Raw genomic sequence first — 17910 nt, forward strand, 5'->3', positions numbered from 1 at the left:
CTTCCCCCAGGAGGGGGCGTGCAGATGGAAGTCAAAATTCCGCTGCTCCCCAGGTGTGCACTCCCACCCGAGCCCTGGGCACCCACTCCCACGCGTGTGACACCCACCCTGCGCACACCCCGCACCCTTCCCCACCCATTCTGAGTGCCCACCCTCAGCTCCCCACAACCCTTACGTGTGTCCCCCCGCCCCTGTGTCCTGTATCCCACACACACGGAGCCCTTATACAAACCCCACTCCTGTATTTGGCATTTTTGGGTGCTCACGATGGGGAGGACACGGGAAGGGCACGGGTGGGGACACACGTACAAAAGCCATAACGAAGCTCCGGTCCGAAGCGGGTCCCTAAGGCCACGATGGGGGGCACGGGGGGGTGGGCTGTGGGTATCCCCCCCTTCCCTTCACAGCTGCTCGTGGGTGGGGTGTCCGCGGGTACCCCTCTGCCCCATCACAGCTCCCGGAGGGGCTGGGGGATGCGAGGCTGCCCCTCCTGTCCTCTTACAGCTCCCGATCGGTGCTGCAGGATGAAGTCTTGAGCGGGACTGAGTCGAATCCATCTGGCATTCGCTGTGGGGTGGGGAAATTGAGGCCCGGAGCCCTCCTGTGGTGGGGAAACTGAGGCCTGGAGCCCCCCGGGGTGGGCAACTGAGGCACAGAGCCCCTCTTGGAGTGGGGAAACTGAGGCCCAGAGCCCCCCGGGATGGGGAATTGAGGAATGAACCATCCTCAAATCCCACCCCCACCATGGCTTGTCCGGTGGCTACTCTAGGGTTGTTTCCATCCCCTCCATCCCATCCCTCACCTTGGCCGTCAGGGCTTTAAGTTTTCCAAAAAGTGACATTTCGGTGGCAAAGAGCAGCTCATCCTCCGCATCCTCCCCCTCCATGATGGCACAGCTGTCGGGCGATGTCGCCTCACTCTCCCGGGCTGCCGCATCCATCACCAGCTTGGAATATTTGTATTCCAACCTGGGAATGCAAGCGGTGCCATCAGCCCCTCCCATGACAGTGCTAGTCCCCGTGTCCCCAAATCCCACCGCCAATTGCTCACTTTTGAGTCTTTTTCCAGAAATAAGCGGCGAGCGTGGCCAGCAAGACGGCCACACAAGTCCCAGTGGAAATTCCAACTTTTAGCCAAAAGTCCATGCTCCGGCACGCCTGGATCACCTGCGGCGGCAGGGCATCTCCACCATGGCACAGCCGGGGCTCCCGCCACACATAGGTGGTTTTCTGGTGGGGGGAAAGGGGGTTCAGGGGCTGTGGAAGCCACAGCCCAGCCCGGAGCACAGGGCAGTACCTGAACACCGCCAATACAGGCGCCAACAATGGGGCGGTGGTGGGAGCTGGAGCAGCGGGGACATCCCTCCGCCGTCACCCACAGGAAATGGAAGGTGCAGCCATCGCAGGTGCCCTCGGGGCATTTGCTGGGGAGGGACAAAAAGAGGGGGCTCGGGTGGTCGTGACACCCCAAAGTGAGGAGTACAGCCAAGGAGACACCCCAGGGTCGAGACACCATGACACGGGTATTCCCAAAATGAAGCACCCCAAGAAGGATCTACCCATGACAGCAGGAGGCCTTGGGGGTCCCCAAACCTCCCCCGGGGTCTCCTTTGTTTCACTGCCAACCAGAGGACATGCAGGGCACCAGTGACATAGCCAGGATGACACCTCAGGGTGAGGGACTCTGACACCATGTCAGTATTGTCCCCAAAGCAAAGCACCTCAAGGACACGTCCACCCATGAGAGCAGGAGATCACTTTGGGGTCTCCCGCTTTGGGTCACTTTGGGAGTCCCCTAAGCCCCCCTTAGTGTCCCCAGTGTCCCATCCTCCCCACCTGGGAACAGCCAGGGTAACACCTCAGAGTAAGGGACACTGACACTTTTGACAGTGGTGAGTCCAAAGCAAAGCATCCCAAGGATGTGCCCAACCCTGGACAGCAGGAGATGCTTGGGTCACCCCAAACCCGCCTCGGGGTCCCCAGCGTTCCCTCCCCACCTGGGAACAGACAGGGTGCCGGTGCCAAGGTGCAGGGGGTCACAGCGCAGGCGGATGGTGGTGGCCCGGCCACTACTGCAGGGCTGTGTCATGTCATTGGACCTGCCAGGGGACATGGGGGGTCAGGAGGACAGTGGGGGTACTGTGTGGGTGTCACCCCCTGTCACCTGCTTGCACCTGAAGAAGAAGATGATGTCAGGCAGGTCAGGGTGGCCCGGGGGGAAGAGCTCTGGGGGAGACACGATGCTGTCCAGCACAGAGCTGGTGGTGACACCTGTTGGGAGACAGGGGTATCTCCAGTCCCATTGGAGTGTGTTCCAGTCCCAGTGTCCTAGTGCCACTAGAGGGCCCCAGTCCTCCTGGGATGTCCCAGCGCCACCAGGATATCCCAACAGGGTGTCTCAGTGTCAGTGTCCTAGTCCCACTGGGGTGTCCCTCTGCAGTGTATCCCAATCACACCAAGGTATTTCAGTGACAATGTCCCAATCCCAAACAAAGTGCCCCTTGAAGTGTCCCAGTCCCATCAGGATGTATTTCAGTCCTGTTGGGGTGTCCCTGTGCCACCAAGGTATCCCAGTGCTGCTGAAATATCCTTGTGCCAGTGTCCCAGTCCCAGCAGAGTGTCCCAATCCCACCAGGGTATCCCACTCCCAGTGCCACTGGGGCGTCCCAGTCCCACTAGGGTGTCAGAGTCCCACTGGGAAATCCCAGTGCCACGGGAGTAGCTACTCCCTGTCCCACCCATGAGTCCCAGTGCCACTGGGATGTCCTGGCTGCTGTCCTGCCAGGGTGTCCCAGTCTCAACAAGGTGTCCCACTCTCAGTGCCACAAGGGTGTCCCAGTCCCACAGGGGTGTCCCAGGGCTGGTGGGCCAGTGCCTGTCTTGCCCATGTGTCTCAGTGACCCCAGGGTGTCCTAGTGCCCCAGGGTGCACCCCTCTCCTCCCTGCCCTCCACTCACCCAGCAGGTGGTCACCCAGACTGACAGGCTGAGAAGACACAGCTGCACGGGCACCAGTGATGTCAGGGGGCACCAGAATGGCCTGGCACACATAAGAGGTGACCACACGGGCAGGGCCCCCCTGACCTGCTGTTACATTGTCAGCACATGAGGCCATCTTCCTGCCCTGCAGGGACACACATGACATGTGTGTGGGGCGGGAATATGTGTACAAGGGACTGGCATTTGTGTGTGCAGGGCCATAGGTGTGCAGGTGTGGCTGCACAAGTGTCCACGTGTTTGCATGAGTGTTCACATGTCTGCAAAACTGTGCAAATGTGCGTGTGTTGACTGTGCACATGACTGCACGAGTGCGTGTGTGTGTGTGTGTGTGTGCAGGTGTGACTGCATGTACATCTGTATTTGCACACCTGCATGTGTGAATGTGTGTTTGCATACATGTCCTTGTGTTTGCACAACTATGAGCATGTGTGCCCATGTCTGCACACCTGCATGCCCCTGTCCCATCCATGTGCCCAGGTGTGTGCCCGTGTTTGCCCATCCACATGCCCATGTGTGCACGCATGTTCCTGAGCCCTCCTGTCCGTGTGTGCCCAAGTGTGCCCACCTGTGTTCCTGCACCCACCCTCCTGAGTGCCCACCCGTGTTGCCCATGTTTGCACTCATGTGTTCATGCCCACCCACTTGCATGCCCTCCTGTGTGCCTGTTGTTGAGTACTCATGTGCCTGTGAGTGCACACACCCTCCCCCATGTGTGCTTATGTTTGCACTTGTGTACCTGTGACCGCCCCCCCATGAACCCACGTCTTCCCATACATGCATGCTTGTTCCTGTGCCCTCCTGTGTGTGCCCTTGTGTGCCTTCCCAGGTGTGTTCCTATGTCTGCATGCATGTTTCCATGGCCTCCTGCCCATGTGTGCCCACTCTCCTGAGTGCCCACCACGCAAACATGTGCTGATGTTTGCACCTGTGTGCCTGTACCCACTCCCCGGATGTATTTTCATGTGTGCACATGTGTTTGCCCACACGGTTCTCACCTGGTGCCCACAGAGACTAAGGCGGAAGTGGTGGCTGTAGCGCAGCCCCTTGGAGGAGAAGCTGGGCCTGGTGCCCACCCCGGCACCCATGCCCAGCGACGGGAACTCAAAGTGCAGTATCTGGCCTGGCAGTGGCAGTGCCAGGCTGCAGTTGTTGTAGCATAGCGTTCGCAGCTGGGAACAGGGACAAGGGAGCTCAGGGATGGCCATGCCACCCACTGGGGACACCCTTGTGGGGACAGTGAAGAGCTGGCACCACCCCTCAGAGACAGCAGGGCCATGATGGCACCCACCAGGGTCACCCACTGCCACCCACCATTGTCAGATACTGTCACCCGTCTGGGGTGGCTGGGCAGGGCTGGTGTCATCTCACTGGGGACAGCTAGGGGACTGGCATTACCCACCCAGGATTAGACACTGTCACCCACACTGCCACCCATCCTTGTTACCCACCCAGAATGGCTGTAAGGTACTGGTGTCACCTCCATGGGGACACAGTGTCATGCACCCAGGATGACTGGGGGGGGCTGGTGCACCCATCTGTGATGGTGTCACCCTCTTAGTGCTGGCAAATGCCACTATCTGGGACATCTGGGTGTGGGGAAGGCTGGTGTCACTTCTCTGGGGCCCACTGACATCACCTATGGGAACACTTAGGGACACTTGGACCAGCCACTCCCAGTCACCTGGTTGCTGCGTGTGCCAGGGCCACAGGGGTGGCAGGTCGGTGTCCCATCAGAGGGGTGAGCCCGTAGGTAGGTGCCGGGTGGGCAGGGCTGGCAGGTGCCTGAGCTGGGGTCCACAGCACTGCCAGGGGAACACGGGGCACAGGACCCAGTGGGCTGAGGGGCACAGCGGCGGCAGAAGGAGGCCACCCCCCCCTGCACGTTGGTGACGTTGATGCTGTAGAGCTTGGCCACATCACTGGTGAACCGCCGGCCCTGGCACCAAGAGCACCATCACCATCTGCCCCCCACCCCCCACCGGACCCCCCAAAGTGGGGGCTCTCCAGTCCTCCCAAAGCAGGGCCCCCTGTGCCTCACCGCCTCGTGGTAGGGGGTGCGCTGAAAGGCCCAGGTGAAGCTCATGGTTGCGTTCTTCTCCACCAGGTAGGTGTAGGATTGTTTCCCTGTGGAGCCTGTCCATGTCTCCACCGGAGTGTTGGTGTGCGAGTTGACACCCTGTGGGGACAGGGGGATGGTGGCAACCACCCAAATTCACTGTGTCCCCCCCAAACTGCTGTGTCTCCCCACTCACCACCATAAAGTAGAGCTCACAGCCAACGCTGCACAGCGTCTCGAAAACGAAGGTGATCCTGGCCACCTCCCTGCTCTCTGTGTCCTCCAGCACTGGGCTTGGAGGGCTGGGGACAGCATGGGGACAGTGCTAGCTCTGCCCCATGGCTGTGCCCCCCTGCTCCCTGGGGACACCCTGGTGGTGGTCCCCACCTCACCTGAAGCCAGGGACCATCAGTGTGAGGATCATGAAGTCACTGTCAGAGGCTCCGGCTGCTGTGTAAATGTAGTCCCCAGCTACCTCCCAGCCTGCAAGGATGCAGTGATGCTCAGAGGGGTCCCTGGCAGTCCCACAGAAGGGAACAGGGAAGGGACAGCCCTCTGCCACTACCTGCAATGCCCTTGTACTCGAAGTTGATGCCGCTGAGCACGGTGGTCTCCATGTTGGGGGGCAGTACGTTCCACCACTTGTACTCCAAGCCCAGCGCCGGCTCAGTGCCCTCTGGGCAGCTGAGGCAGGCTGGGGACAGGAGGCAACAGCCCTACAGAGGGGTGGCATCCACCTCCCCCTCTGTCAGCTTGGGGTGCCCTGCTTACCCCTTGAGGTGAGTGATGAGGACAAGAGAGGACAGCCCTCCACTAGGGTGGTACCACATTCCCTTCCCTGCAGCTTGGGATACCCTGGTAACCATCTCTTGGGGACAATGATGGAGACAGGAGAGAAGAGCTCTGTACTGAGATGGCACCCACCTTCCCTTGGCAGCTGCAGGGATCCCAGTTACATCCTGGGGACAATAACTGGGATACATAGGGACAACCCTGCACCCCTGCATAGGGTGGTACCACCTTTTGCTCTGTCGGCTTGGGGTGCTGTGGTCACAACTTAGGAACAATGATGGGGACAGGATGGGACAACCCTGCACTGAGGTGGCACTCACCTTCCCCTGACAGCCCCAGGGACCCCAGTTACTCCTTGGGGACAATGATGGGGATGTTCTTATTGGAGCCATGGGGACAGGAGGGGACAACCCTGCACTGGAGTGGCACCCACCTTCCCCTAGCAGCTCGGGCTGCCCCAGTCACACTTTGAGGACAATGATAGGGCCGCCTTACCAGAGCCATTGGAATAGAAGCCGTAGGGACAGGGCTGGCAGGTGCTGCCGTTGCCTTTGGCGAAGCCAGGGTTGCAGGGGGGGCAGCGAGTCTTGACCCCCGAGGGTGGCAGCCGGGCTGCCTGCGGCAGCTCCTCACTGCAGATCTTGGGCTCTGCCCACTTGTACATCAGCTGGGTCTGCCGGGGGAGTGGGTGAGCACGGGGGGGACACCGGGGGACAGGGGGACACCCCGGGGTGCTGCCACATTACCTCCCCATTGGCGTCACAGGCCGTGTGGGTGTAGAAGAAATCCTTGTCCGTGCAGGGGGGGCGTAGTTTGCAGGACCCTAAGCCGGGCTCTGCCGAGGAGGGATACAACAGGTAAGCCAGCACAGCTTGGGGACCCCAGCACTGTTCCCACCATGCAGGGTGTCCTTGTCTTCCCTCCCAGCCAAGTAGTAGTGGTAATGGGTTCTCCCTACTCCCCACATCATCTCTCCCTCTCCCAGGGCCACTCTTTCAGTGCAGAGTGCAAGGACTAAGGATGTCCCCCCTCACCAGCATAGGTGTCAGGTTTGTAAGGGGCCCCAACACTGTCCCTGCCAGGGGATGTCAAGTCACCCCTGCTCCACACATCACCCCTCCCTTACCCAGGGTCACATACTAGAGGGACAGCTCTGGGAGGGGGGAGCCCCGGGTGTCCCCTCTCACCGGCGTAGGTGTCGGAGTCACAGGGCTGGCAGGCAGTGGCCCCTTTGCCAGAGAAGGTGTTGGCAGGACAGGGCTGGCAGGTGGTTGAGCCAGCGGTGGGGGCAAAGGTGCCAGGCTTGCAAGGGAAGCACTCGGAAGTGAAGGCCACCCCTGGGAGCAGGAGGGGGTTCAGGTAGCGGGGAGGGGGGTGCACGACCCCTGAGACCCCCCTTCCTGCTCCCACCCACCTGTGATGCCGATGTTCCTCACCAGCACCGGTTTAGGCACCTTGGACCAGACGGAGAAGGCGGTGGTCCGCCAGTACAGCACGTTGTTCCCACGGCTCAGGTCCACCTGGGAGCGGGACCCCACGGGATTGGGTAATCCCACCACCAGGGGTGGGTTTGGCACCGTGGGTGGGGGATCCCGCTGCCGAGGAGGGGGCTGGCACCAGGGCCAGGGGGTGTGTGGCATCCCTGTCTGTCACCACCCACTGCCCCCTCCTCGGCCTCGTGGAGCATCTTCTTCCCACGGGAGGGACAAGAGATGCCGGGGCAGCATTGATTGAGGGCCTTCTCCCCGATGTCACCTCCCACCGGACACTCACACTGTGGAATTCCCAGCCCTTCTCTGTCGTACGCATCCAACGGGACTCCTCCACCGTGGGCTGGCACTGGTCATTCTGTACCTGGAAGGAGAGTGTTAGGGACCCCATGTTCACAAGGACCCCACATGTCCCCAGGGACACCCGCCATGCTCCCAGGGACCCTCCCATATTCCTAGGGACCTCTCCTCATGTCTCCATGAACCACTGCCATGTCCCATGAGGCTCTCCTCATGTCACCAGGGTCCCCTCTCATGTCCCCAGGGACCCCTCTATATCTGCAAGGACCTCCATGATGTCCCCAGGTACCCCTACCATATACCCAGGATCCCCTTCCCCATGTCCCCAGAGACACCTGTCACATCACCAGAGATCCCTCAGGGACTCCTCCCATGTCCCCAGGGATCCCTGCCAGGTCCCCAGGAATGCACATCATGTTCTCAGGGACTTTTCCCACATCCCTAAGGACAAATATCATGTCCCCAGTGACCCCTGAGGAGTCCCCAGGGACCCACTCAGGTCACAAGGGACTTCTCCCTCCTCAGGTGACCTAGGGACACCTTCATGCCATCTAAAAACCCCTGCTATATCCCAGTGGACCCCTCCATGTCCCAAGAGACCCTTCCCATGGCCCCCAAGGACCCTCCCATGTCCCCAGGGACCCACGCTCTCCACCTCTGCCCCCATCACCCACGAAGAATTCGAAGACGATGCTGCTGTCAGGGTAGATGTACTCGAAGGTGACAGTCCCCGACTGCTTGAGGCTCACAGCATACATGAGGGTGGCCGTGCACTCATCCGTGTTGGAGGCCACGTAGTCCCCCAGTGGCACCCACGTTGACCTGGGGCAAGTGACATGGCCCCAGGGATGCTGTCACCACTCTCAACCCCACAGCAGGTAGGACAGGGATTACAGGGACAGCTGGGAGGGTCCCCAGGAAGCAAGGGGGAAATGGGGGCACAGGAGCTTGGGGACAGCTTGGGGACATGGCAAGGTGTTGTGGCTAGACACATATTCCTGGGGAGAATCCCCTGGCCAGCTGAGAGCCACATGGACTGCAAGGAGAAGAGAGTGGGGTCCCCCTGTTCTGGGAATGTGGCTGGATGAGGAGCATGCTGCTGGCTGAGAGGGTCATCAATGGGGCAGTGCGGTGGTGCCAGTAAAACTGAGGGTTTGGTGGTTGTTGGCACATCCAGGAAGGTCTAACAGCTCCTGGTACAACCAGCTGGTGAGAAGTTCAGTAGCTGTGGAACAACTGGGAGGGCTTGGCAGCTGCTGGTACAACTGAGAGACCTTGATGGCTGCAGTACAAGTAAGAGGATTTGGTGGCTGCTGGTACAACCACCTGGTAGAAGGTTTAATGGCTGTGGTACAGCTGGGAGGGTCTGGTGGCTGCCAGCACAAACAAAAGAGCTCAGAGATTGCCAGTGAGGATCAAAGGGCTGTGGTGGTAAATAAAGGCACTGGCTGGTGGCACAAGAATATGGAGACCCCCACGGGTGCTGTAGACACCCCCACAGGTGCTCTGTCTCTGAGGAGTATTGATGTGGGAGTGTCATGGGCTCGGGGTCCTGCCACTTCTGGAGGGGGTGATGCTGCTGGGTGTTCCTTTGTTATGACCAGGGTGCCCCTACTATTGCCCTGCTGGTGTCACCTTCCAGGGCAGGATGACAGAAGGGTGTTGGGGCAACTGGGTGCTGCTATGGATGAAAAGGGGTGTCAGACCTATCCTGATCACTGTGCCCCACACCCAGTCCTGACATGCCAGGTGCCCATGTGCTGGCATCACAGCCAGTGACACAATGACTCACGCTGTGCAGTTCTCTGCTGCATCACCAAAGCCATCATCCACCTCCAGGTTGGTGGCCACGTTGGCAAAGCCATGGGGCACCTCGTCCCACTCATCGAAGCGGACACCGGTGCCCAGCGAGTAGGTGCCTGCAGCACAGGGTCGGCACGTCTGTGTCTGCATCTCCAGGAACTCACCCGCCTTGCAGGAGAATGCTGCCAATGGAGAGAGGGGCACAGGGTGTGGAAGGTCATCCCTGATCCCCCTGTGCTGCTACAGCCTCATCACCTTCAGCTCTGCATTTCCAAGTACTCCCAGCTGGTGGAGATGCCGGGATCCCCCATTCTGACTATTCCACAAAGGCACCCCCCCCATCCATGACTTTTGGTACCTGATGCCCAGCTTTGCCCAATCAAGGCAGGATGTAACCCTCTGCCATGGAGCTGGGCCACCCCTAAGATTTGGGGACATGTTAGTGAGAGGGATTCTTATCTTGCTCATCCCATCCTGGTGGCATGTGTGCAATGGGGAGATGTCCATCCAAGTATGTGTGGTGGGATTCCCATGGCTTTCATTCAATTTGGTGACTGTGTGTGTGATTCCCATCCCATCCTCATGCATGTGTGTATGATTTTCATCCCTCTTATCCCATTCTAGTGCCTGTATGTGTGTGGTTCCCATCCCTCTCATCCCATCCCAGAGAGTCTGTGTGTATGTGATCCCTACTGCATCCCATCCCAGTGTTTGTAATTCTTCTGCCATCCCATCAGAATTCCCATCCCACTGATCCCATTCCATCCTCCTGTTGCTGCCTGCACTGGAGCCAACAATGGCTTTGCTTGTCTCCCTGCTCTCTCCCTCCCCTCAACCTCATTTCCCATCCCTGCCATTCCCACCCCCCAACCTGACCCCATCCCACTCCTGTTAGGAATCTCACAGCACTCAGTGCCCCTGACAGGGTCGGGCAGGCCAGTGCACAGTCCAGGCGTGTGTGGTACCGCCACCCTCCAGCGTGAGCCTGAGCTGTCACATGCTGTGTACTCGTAGTGGTACTCAGACTGCAGGAGACAGAAAGGGAACATGGTGGGGAGCTGCACCCTGAGACTTCCTGGGCTACCCCATACCCTGTGGGCGTGATTTTGATTTAAAGTGTGGCAATGTCCTGTGGTGCCCAGGGCCTGGCGAGGGGGCTTGGGAGGGTGCTTAGATCTGGGGGGATACTGGCGCAGGGGGAGTTCAGCACGGGGAAATGCTGGGAAATGGGGTGCTTGGGTGGGAGGATGATCTGGGTGGGGTTACCCAGGATCCTCAGAGCAGCAATAGCCCTGCACTCCCTCCCTGGTGTGGGGGTGAACCCCTGCACCACCCCCCACAATGTTCCTGGGAGCACAGGGCATCGTCACACCCCTTGGTGTGCCTTGGTGTGGCTGTGACACATTTTGCTCATCAAACAGCAGTGGCACAACCTGGATACAGCCTGGGAGCACCCCAGGCATAGGGGGGGGAGAGCAGGGGGGACTAGGGGGAACCGGGAAGTGCTGGGGACAGGAAGGCCACCATGACACCATCATCCTGCCAGCTGTGCCAAGCTGGAAGTGGCTTAAGGCTGGTGAGGTGACGCCAGGGACAGACAGCGTGGGCAGGGTGAAGGCCACATCTGGTGGTGCTATTGGGGTTTGGGCATAGGGGGAGCTCCCCACCCCCCCGCAGCAGCTCTGGGGTGTCAGAGCCAGTGCTGGAGCTTCATGCTCCCAGCAGCTGCTGGAGCATGGCAGGTTGATGAGAAAACAACTGCTTTGATGTTCCCGTCAGCTGGAAATGCAGCAATGGGGGAGGGGGGGAAGGGGAAAGAGGGATTGGAGAAGGGGTGTGGAGAAGGAAAAGTGGGGACAGAGTGATCCTGCAGCACCACCTGCCCATGTACAGGCAGCATGGAGCCCCCCCGGACCTGGGGTGAGGACACAGAGGAAGGTCCCCACCACCCTGGGGGCACCCAGATAGTCACCCCAACTTTCAGCAGCCCTGAGCTACCACACTGCTCTCAGTCCCGAGGGATCCCCTTGGGGAGAGGGTGTTTCTTCTCTCTTTCCTAAACTTTTCCACGTTTTTATTAAATCTACATAAATTGACCTAATTCAGCCCCAGGCTGGCTCTGGGGGTGGAGGACACCCCAAACAGCCACTGTCACTCTGCTCTGGCCAGGGGAGGGAGAACGGTTGTCCCTTAGAGAAGGACAGGGGACACCCCGTCTGAGGGACTGATCGCTCCTGGGGCAGGTGCCAGCTCCAGTCTATTGTTTCCAGCTCCGGATCATGGAACACGGACAAAAATAATTGGATCACAGAAAAAAAAAAAAAAAAAAAAAAAAAAAAAAAAAAAAAAAATCTTGGCCCAGATGAAAAGCAGCTGCAGGTCTGAGGAGGGGGGCAGGGAAATGGTGGGGAGGGGCGACGGGACGAACAACCCAGGGAGAGTATTAGAGGGTGGTTCACCCCATTATCCCCAAGGTGGACAGATGCTGGTAACAGATTTTTTCACAGGATACTTTGGTCACCGTGCGCTCGGCTGGGAATGGCACGTGGCCATTGGGATTGTCTCCCCCGCTCTTTGCCACCCCCCCCCAGCAGCACATAGGAGGGGTTTGGGGAGACCCCAACGTGTCTGAGAGGTAGGGACTTGGGGACGATGATGGGGTGACGCCTGTTGGGGTCCCCAAGGAGACCCTCGGGGACTGGCCAAGGTCTGGGAGCAAAGCCCCCTCCCCGGGGGCCCCCAGGAGGTCGGCCAGTCCCTCCCCCCTAGAGATACCCCACCCCTGGTGCCACCGGGACCCCCGACCCCTACCTGTCCCCTCCATCCCACAGGGAGCAGCCTCCCCGTGCTCTGGGACTCCGTTTCATCTCCGGGGCGTGTGGGGGAAATTTGGGGGTGGGGGTAGTGGTGTGTTACTGGCTGCCCCCCGCCCCCCGCCATTCCCGGTGCCGGTACCTCCTTGCAGACGTGTAGCTGCTCCCCGGTGCCTCCGGCTGACACGGCAACAGCCAGACACAGCGCCAGCGGCATCCACCGGGCTCCGGTACCGGCCATGGCGGCGGCAACGGCAACAGCTCGGCCGGTGGAGCACCGGCGCCGCGGCCCCGCCCCCGGCAACGGCCCGGCCCCCGCGCACCTGCCGCCACCTGCCCCCGCCCCCGGGAACAGCGCCCGGCATCGCCCCGGGAACGGGAATAGCACCGAGAGCGACTCCCGGGAACAGCGCCCGGCATCGCCCCGGGAACCTGCACCGGGAACGGAACCCCTGGGAACGGCACGGGGCATCGCACACGGGAACGGGCAGTGGATGGTGAATAGAACCCCCAGGAACGGCAGCCGGCATCGCCTTCGGGAAGGCTTGCCATGGGAATGGCACCGGGAATGGCATCAGGAACGTTATTCACGGGAATGGCACCGCGCATCGGTGTCGGGAATAGAGACAAGAATGGGAGTCCCGGGAACGGCACGCCCAAGGTTACAGCGGGGAATGGAACAGGCACAGGACTCCGGGAATGGTATCCCGGGTTTGGGGCCGGGCATCGACACTGGAGTGCTACCCATGACAAGGACACCGGGAACCCCATCATCCTTGGGAGCGTATCCCCGGAAACGGGACTGGGAATGTAATCCCCGGAACGTGTTCCCGGGAACGGCATGGGGAACTTATCCCTGGGAACGGGATTGGGAATGTTATTCCAGGAACAGCACCGCCGAGCATCAGGCCCGGGAACAACCCCTCCTGGACCGGGACACGGCGAGGGGCGGTCATGATCCCCCACACCCCAGAGAGGACTGTGTGCCACCCGAGTGTCCCCAGGCCATGTCCTCGCGGAGCCGGGCCAGCCCCACTGTCCTGGGGACAGGACGGGACACACATGGCTGCACATTCTGGACATGGGGGTCACGAGGGACACAGGAACATCAGTGACACTGGGGACAGAGCTGATACAGGGACACAGGAGGATGGGGGACACAGGACAAGGGGAATACAAGGGATATGGGAGAATGGGGGACACTTAAGAACACAGCTCATATGGGGCTACAGGGAGATGGGGGACATAGAGGGACATAAAATATTGGAAGCCTGGGCACTGAGACTCTCTGTGCTAACAGGCACTGACCCCCAAGAAAACACTGCATTTGACCTTAAGGATATGGGAACACGAGGGACATGGAGGACACAGCTGATATGGTGACACAGGGAGATGGGGAACACAGGCACATGGGGGCCACAGTCACAAGAGGACACGGGAGGGGCAGAGTTGCTAAGGCAACATAAAAGTTATAACTCTGGTGGCACAGGGTCACTCTGTGAGCTGGGGTAAACTGGTGACACTTGTCCATCTGTGGTAGCACAGGGATGCCAGCAAGTACCACAGGCACAGGGGACACGGCCACAGGAAGGGATCGGGCCTGTCCCCGTGGCAGTATGGGGACAACCCCATGCCTACTGTGCCACAGCTGGAGACAGTGGCATGGGATGGTCATGCCCCACAGCATCTGCAGTGTCACCTTGGTGGATGAAGCCTGCCAAGCATCATTAAGCTCGTGATCCCCTCTTAGTGTCCCCAAGCAGGGCCACCCACCATCAGCTGCTTCTCCCAGTAATGCCAGAATCACTGCTGTCCCCTCATCACCACCACAGCATTGTCAGCACCACAGCCATCCCCTTTTCACCTCTGTGGCTCTCATGCCTATCCTCTTCTCACCACTGTAACCATCCCTTGGTCACCCACTCTACTGTCTCCTTGTTGCAACCACAGGCATCCTCCTGCTACCACCACAGCTGTCCTCCTGTTATCACCATGCCATGCTCTCATTACCAGCACGACTGTACTTGTCTCCACAGTGGCTCTCCCCTGGTTACCATCACAGCTTTGTCAGCACCACGGCTGTCCCTCTTGTTACCATGGCCACTCCCCAGTCATCACCGTGGTTGTCTTGTGGCCATCCTCTTGTCACCACCACGGCTATCTCCACCACCCCACACCCCCAATAAAACAAAGAAGCCACGCTGGTGGTGCACAGCCTTTGTGTGGCACACAGCTGCAAGGCCCAGTGAACGACTCCCAGCACGGCACGGAGCGTGCAGGGCCCCACAGGGCTGGCCCAGAGCCCTGCAAAGGCCGCGGGGAGCCTGTGCAGGGAACGCTTCCCGCCTCGACACGCGGCCCGGCGCTGGCTGGGCCGGGATGAAGCCGGGGCGTTCCGTCTCCCGTCGCGGTCGGTGCCGGCCCCGGGACTGCAGGCGTGGGCACGGGTCAGAATCGCAGGGCGCTCAGCGGCCGTGGCCTCGCCTATCTGATCGACTCATCCCACCCGGCCCAGCCGCACAGCGCCCGGAGGCTTCGCGGCACTTTCTTCTCACCTCGGCCCGGCGGGGCCCGGCCGATCAAATAAGATCAACGTGTAGGGGGAAGGTTGTCTGGCACCTCACACTCACACACTGACATCCCGGACTCACTCACTCACTCGCTCGCGCGCACGCACACACACGCACACACACGCTCGCTCGCTCGCACACACACAGGCACACACCCGCACACTCACAAAGGCACCGCAACTACCACCCGTTACCGCCGAGCCCGTCCTTTATATACCGTAGCCGCGCGGAGCACGACGGGAAGGTAGCGCGACGCTCTAGGGCGCCCCCTGGCGGCCGGAGGACCGCCCTGCAGCGCGCCCCCCGGGCGCGCACACGGCACAGCCACGGGCGCGCACACGGCACAGCCACGGGCGCGCAGGTGGGGCCGGACACACTCACCTGGGGGAGGGCACAGCCCCCCGCGCCCCTCACTGAGGGCCTACATCGCTCCCGGCCCCAGCGAGCCACACGGACCGGGCCAGGAGGCTCCACTCAGCAATTCCCCACCCCACAGTCCCCCAACTTTATTTGCACAAATGCTCCCCACACCAGGAGTCCCATAACTATGGGAGCACTCCACCACACAGGAGCCAGCCTCCAAGGATCTCCTCACACACACCTAATGGGGTCCTCAATGCACACCACAGGATGCCCAAGTAGGGCACCCAACCCCACAGGACCCCCAGGCCAGCACTTGCCACAGAGGAACCCACACTTTATTTGCATGTGATGGTCAAATATTTACAAGCCAGGGGAGTCACCAACCCCCTACTGCAGAAGGAGACTCCCCTCTGAGGGCCTCCCCACGCTGCAGGGGCATAGGAAAATCCCATGGATGGTGGGGGGCCTGCCTGGCCCTCACAGCCTGCCATGGTCCCACCAGGATCCTGCTCAGCATCAAGAGAAGGGGCTAACAAGGCAAAGATGGGCCCCCAATTCTGGGGGTCCCTTCACCCACTTTTCTACAGAATTCAAGGGAAATCCTTTTCCAGCAGTCTAAAGGTGCCCTGTTGGCCCCACAGTTGTCCTTGGTGGGCTCAAGGAGGGTGATGGTCCTTAAGTTGCCACACACAGGATCCAGGTTGCTGTCAGGGGCGGTTCAGGGTCAGTACTGGGATCTGCAAGGTCAGTACCAGGATGTCCAGGGTCAGTAGTGGGGTCTCTGGTTTGTACAGGGACACTGGGGTCACTACCGGGGTCACTACCGGGGTCTCTGGTCCATACTGGGGTCTTTGGAATCAATCACAGGATTTCTAGTCGGTCCCAGGGTGTCTCTCAGGTCACCAGCAGGTCCCCATGTGCTCACTTTCCCACGAGGACGTAGAAGGCCATGAGAAGACAGGACACAGACACAGCCACGTGTAGGCGGGTCCCAATCACAGCAGCTGCAGGTGGGACAGGGTGGGGTGAGGCCTCGTGTCCCCATGCCAGATCCATCCTGAATGCCCATGAGCCCATCCCAGACCCCATGTTCCCATCCCAAACCCCAATGTTCCCGTTCCCAATCCCTCTGTCCCCATCCCCAAAACCCCCATCCCAGACCTCTGTGTCATCCCCATCCCAGACCCAATGCCCCTGTCCAGACCTGACCCCAGTGATCCCACCATCCTCATCCTGTACCCCAGTGTTCTCAGCACCCCTTCCCCATACCCCAGTGCCCCTCACCCTTGTAGCAGACTCCCCAGATGCCCCTGCGCTCAGACAGGAGCCAGGTGCGCAGTCGGGGCACCTTCCGCAGGTATGCACAAGTGCAAACCAGGAGCAGCCCGAACACCAGGAGCCCGTCCAGGGAGTAAACTGCGGGGAGGGAGGTCGGGGAGGAGTCAAGGGGCACTCCGGGCCCCTGCTTAACCCCCCTTCCAAAGGGACCCCCACAGTCCGTGTGAACAGCCTCTCATCTCTGCCCCTATGAGGAGATGCAGACTTCCCAGGATCCCCCTGAAAAGGGGCATAGACTTCCCAGTACCCCTCACCGAGGGCACTCAGACTCCCAGCACCTCGCTCCCAAAGGGACAGTCTCCCAGTCGCCTCCCAAAATCTCCCCCCCAAGAACCTCCCGCACGTCAGCCCCATCTCCCCTGCTGCCCGCCGACACCTGGGTGTTCCCCGCACGGTGCCCCACCAGGCCCCCGCCTTCGGAACCCTCAGACCCTCCCGTTCCCCCTCCCTCCCCACGGTGGTCTTCAAGGCCCTGGACCCGCCCGGACTCCCCGGGCCCTCCATTCCCCAGTTCCCACCACCAGTCACGGCGGCCTCTGGACCCTCCCGACCGCCCACAACCCCCCGTTCCCAGCACTGGTTATGCGGGCCCGGCTCTCCCCAGGCTCCCCTCTCTCCCCGGGCCCCGTTCCCACCGTTGGTCATGGCGCCCCCAGACCCCCCCACGGAGCCCCCGCGGCGCCAACGCGACAGCGGAAGCGGGCGACAGGCGCGGCCAGCCGAGCGCCGGCCAGCCGAGCGCCGGCCCGCCGACGCGAATCCTGAGGAGCAGGCCGCCTCAATCGAGCGCCTATTGGGGAGGTGTGTGTGCAGGGCCGGGCTCGCCCGTGGGCCCGCCCGGTGAACCCGGACCCTGCTGAGGCCCGACCCACCCGGAGCTGCCTGTGCGCTCAGCCAGGTGTGACCAGTCCCCATCTCATCCCCCAATGACCCCTCAGTACTTCCAGTAACCCCCCAGTCCTCCCAGTGACCCACCAGTGCACCCAGTCCCCATTCCAGTCCTCCCAGTGACCCACCAGTACTCCCAGTAATCGCCAGTCCTCCCAGTAACCCCCCAATGCAACCAGACCCCAGTGACCCACATGGCACTAGGGATGGAGCCTCCAGCAAGCCTGTGCTGGGCTGTGCTGGGCTGTGCTGGGCTGCAGTGCCACCCCACACCAGGCTGCACCAACTCCTGCTGTCATGTACCAGCCCATGCTGTGACACATCTATACCGTACCGTGCCATTCCGGGCCACATCACACAGTTCCATCCCGCACCACGCACTGCCATGCCATGCCATGCCATGCCGTGCCGTGCCATGCCACACCGCACTGTGCATTCCCCTGTCACCCACCCCATGCCATACAGTGCCATGCCATGCCATGCCGTGCCGTGCCGTGCC

At 60.8% G+C, this 17910-nt stretch overlaps 2 protein-coding genes across 2 annotated transcripts; both read right to left on the reverse strand.

The window, feature by feature from the left end:
- Positions 1 to 395: 395 nt before the first annotated feature.
- On the reverse strand, positions 396 to 12527 carry ELAPOR1 (endosome-lysosome associated apoptosis and autophagy regulator 1). The gene is made up of 22 exons (XM_083878331.1): positions 12395 to 12527; positions 10344 to 10464; positions 9429 to 9621; positions 8311 to 8458; positions 7620 to 7700; positions 7261 to 7366; positions 7034 to 7183; positions 6593 to 6681; positions 6342 to 6519; positions 5620 to 5748; positions 5447 to 5537; positions 5251 to 5356; positions 5037 to 5174; positions 4680 to 4934; positions 3994 to 4167; positions 2957 to 3122; positions 2174 to 2270; positions 1997 to 2098; positions 1297 to 1423; positions 1051 to 1229; positions 803 to 968; positions 396 to 567 (listed from the first exon to the last, which is right to left on the reverse strand). Exons 1-22 carry the CDS (start codon positions 12491 to 12493, stop codon positions 499 to 501), a joined length of 2964 nt encoding a protein of 987 aa, XP_083734457.1. The 5' UTR covers positions 12494 to 12527; the 3' UTR covers positions 396 to 498.
- Positions 12528 to 15498: 2971 nt separating this feature from the next.
- TMEM167B (transmembrane protein 167B) lies at positions 15499 to 17246 on the reverse strand. The gene is made up of 4 exons (XM_083878644.1): positions 17159 to 17246; positions 16470 to 16601; positions 16029 to 16189; positions 15499 to 15922 (listed from the first exon to the last, which is right to left on the reverse strand). Exons 1-3 carry the CDS (start codon positions 17166 to 17168, stop codon positions 16107 to 16109), a joined length of 225 nt encoding a protein of 74 aa, XP_083734770.1. The 5' UTR covers positions 17169 to 17246; the 3' UTR covers positions 15499 to 15922; positions 16029 to 16106.
- Between the last annotated feature and the right edge of the window lie 664 nt (positions 17247 to 17910).

Source organism: Zosterops lateralis (assembly GCF_965231275.1).
Source record: "Zosterops lateralis genome assembly, chromosome: 26".
NCBI classification, from domain to species: domain Eukaryota; kingdom Metazoa; phylum Chordata; class Aves; order Passeriformes; family Zosteropidae; genus Zosterops; species Zosterops lateralis.

What these genes read in the sequence shown, in the direction of transcription:
- ELAPOR1 (XM_083878331.1), bottom strand. Translation starts at nt 12,493, where the DNA reads ATGGCCGGTACCGGAGCCCGGTGGATGCCGCTGGCGCTGTGTCTGGCT. An exon ending in GCAGCAGAGAACTGCACAGC is followed by an intron (nt 8,459 to 9,428) that starts GTGAGTCATTGT and finishes CACTTGCCCCAG; the next exon opens with GTCAACGTGGGTGCCACTGG. An exon ending in CTTCTATTCCAATGGCTCTG is followed by an intron (nt 5,749 to 6,341) that starts GTAAGGCGGCCC and finishes TCCTGTCCCCAG; the next exon opens with CCTGCCTCAGCTGCCCAGAG.
- TMEM167B (XM_083878644.1), bottom strand. An exon ending in CTGGGGAGTCTGCTACAAGG is followed by an intron (nt 16,190 to 16,469) that starts GTGAGGGGCACT and finishes TCCCACCTGCAG; the next exon opens with CTGCTGTGATTGGGACCCGC.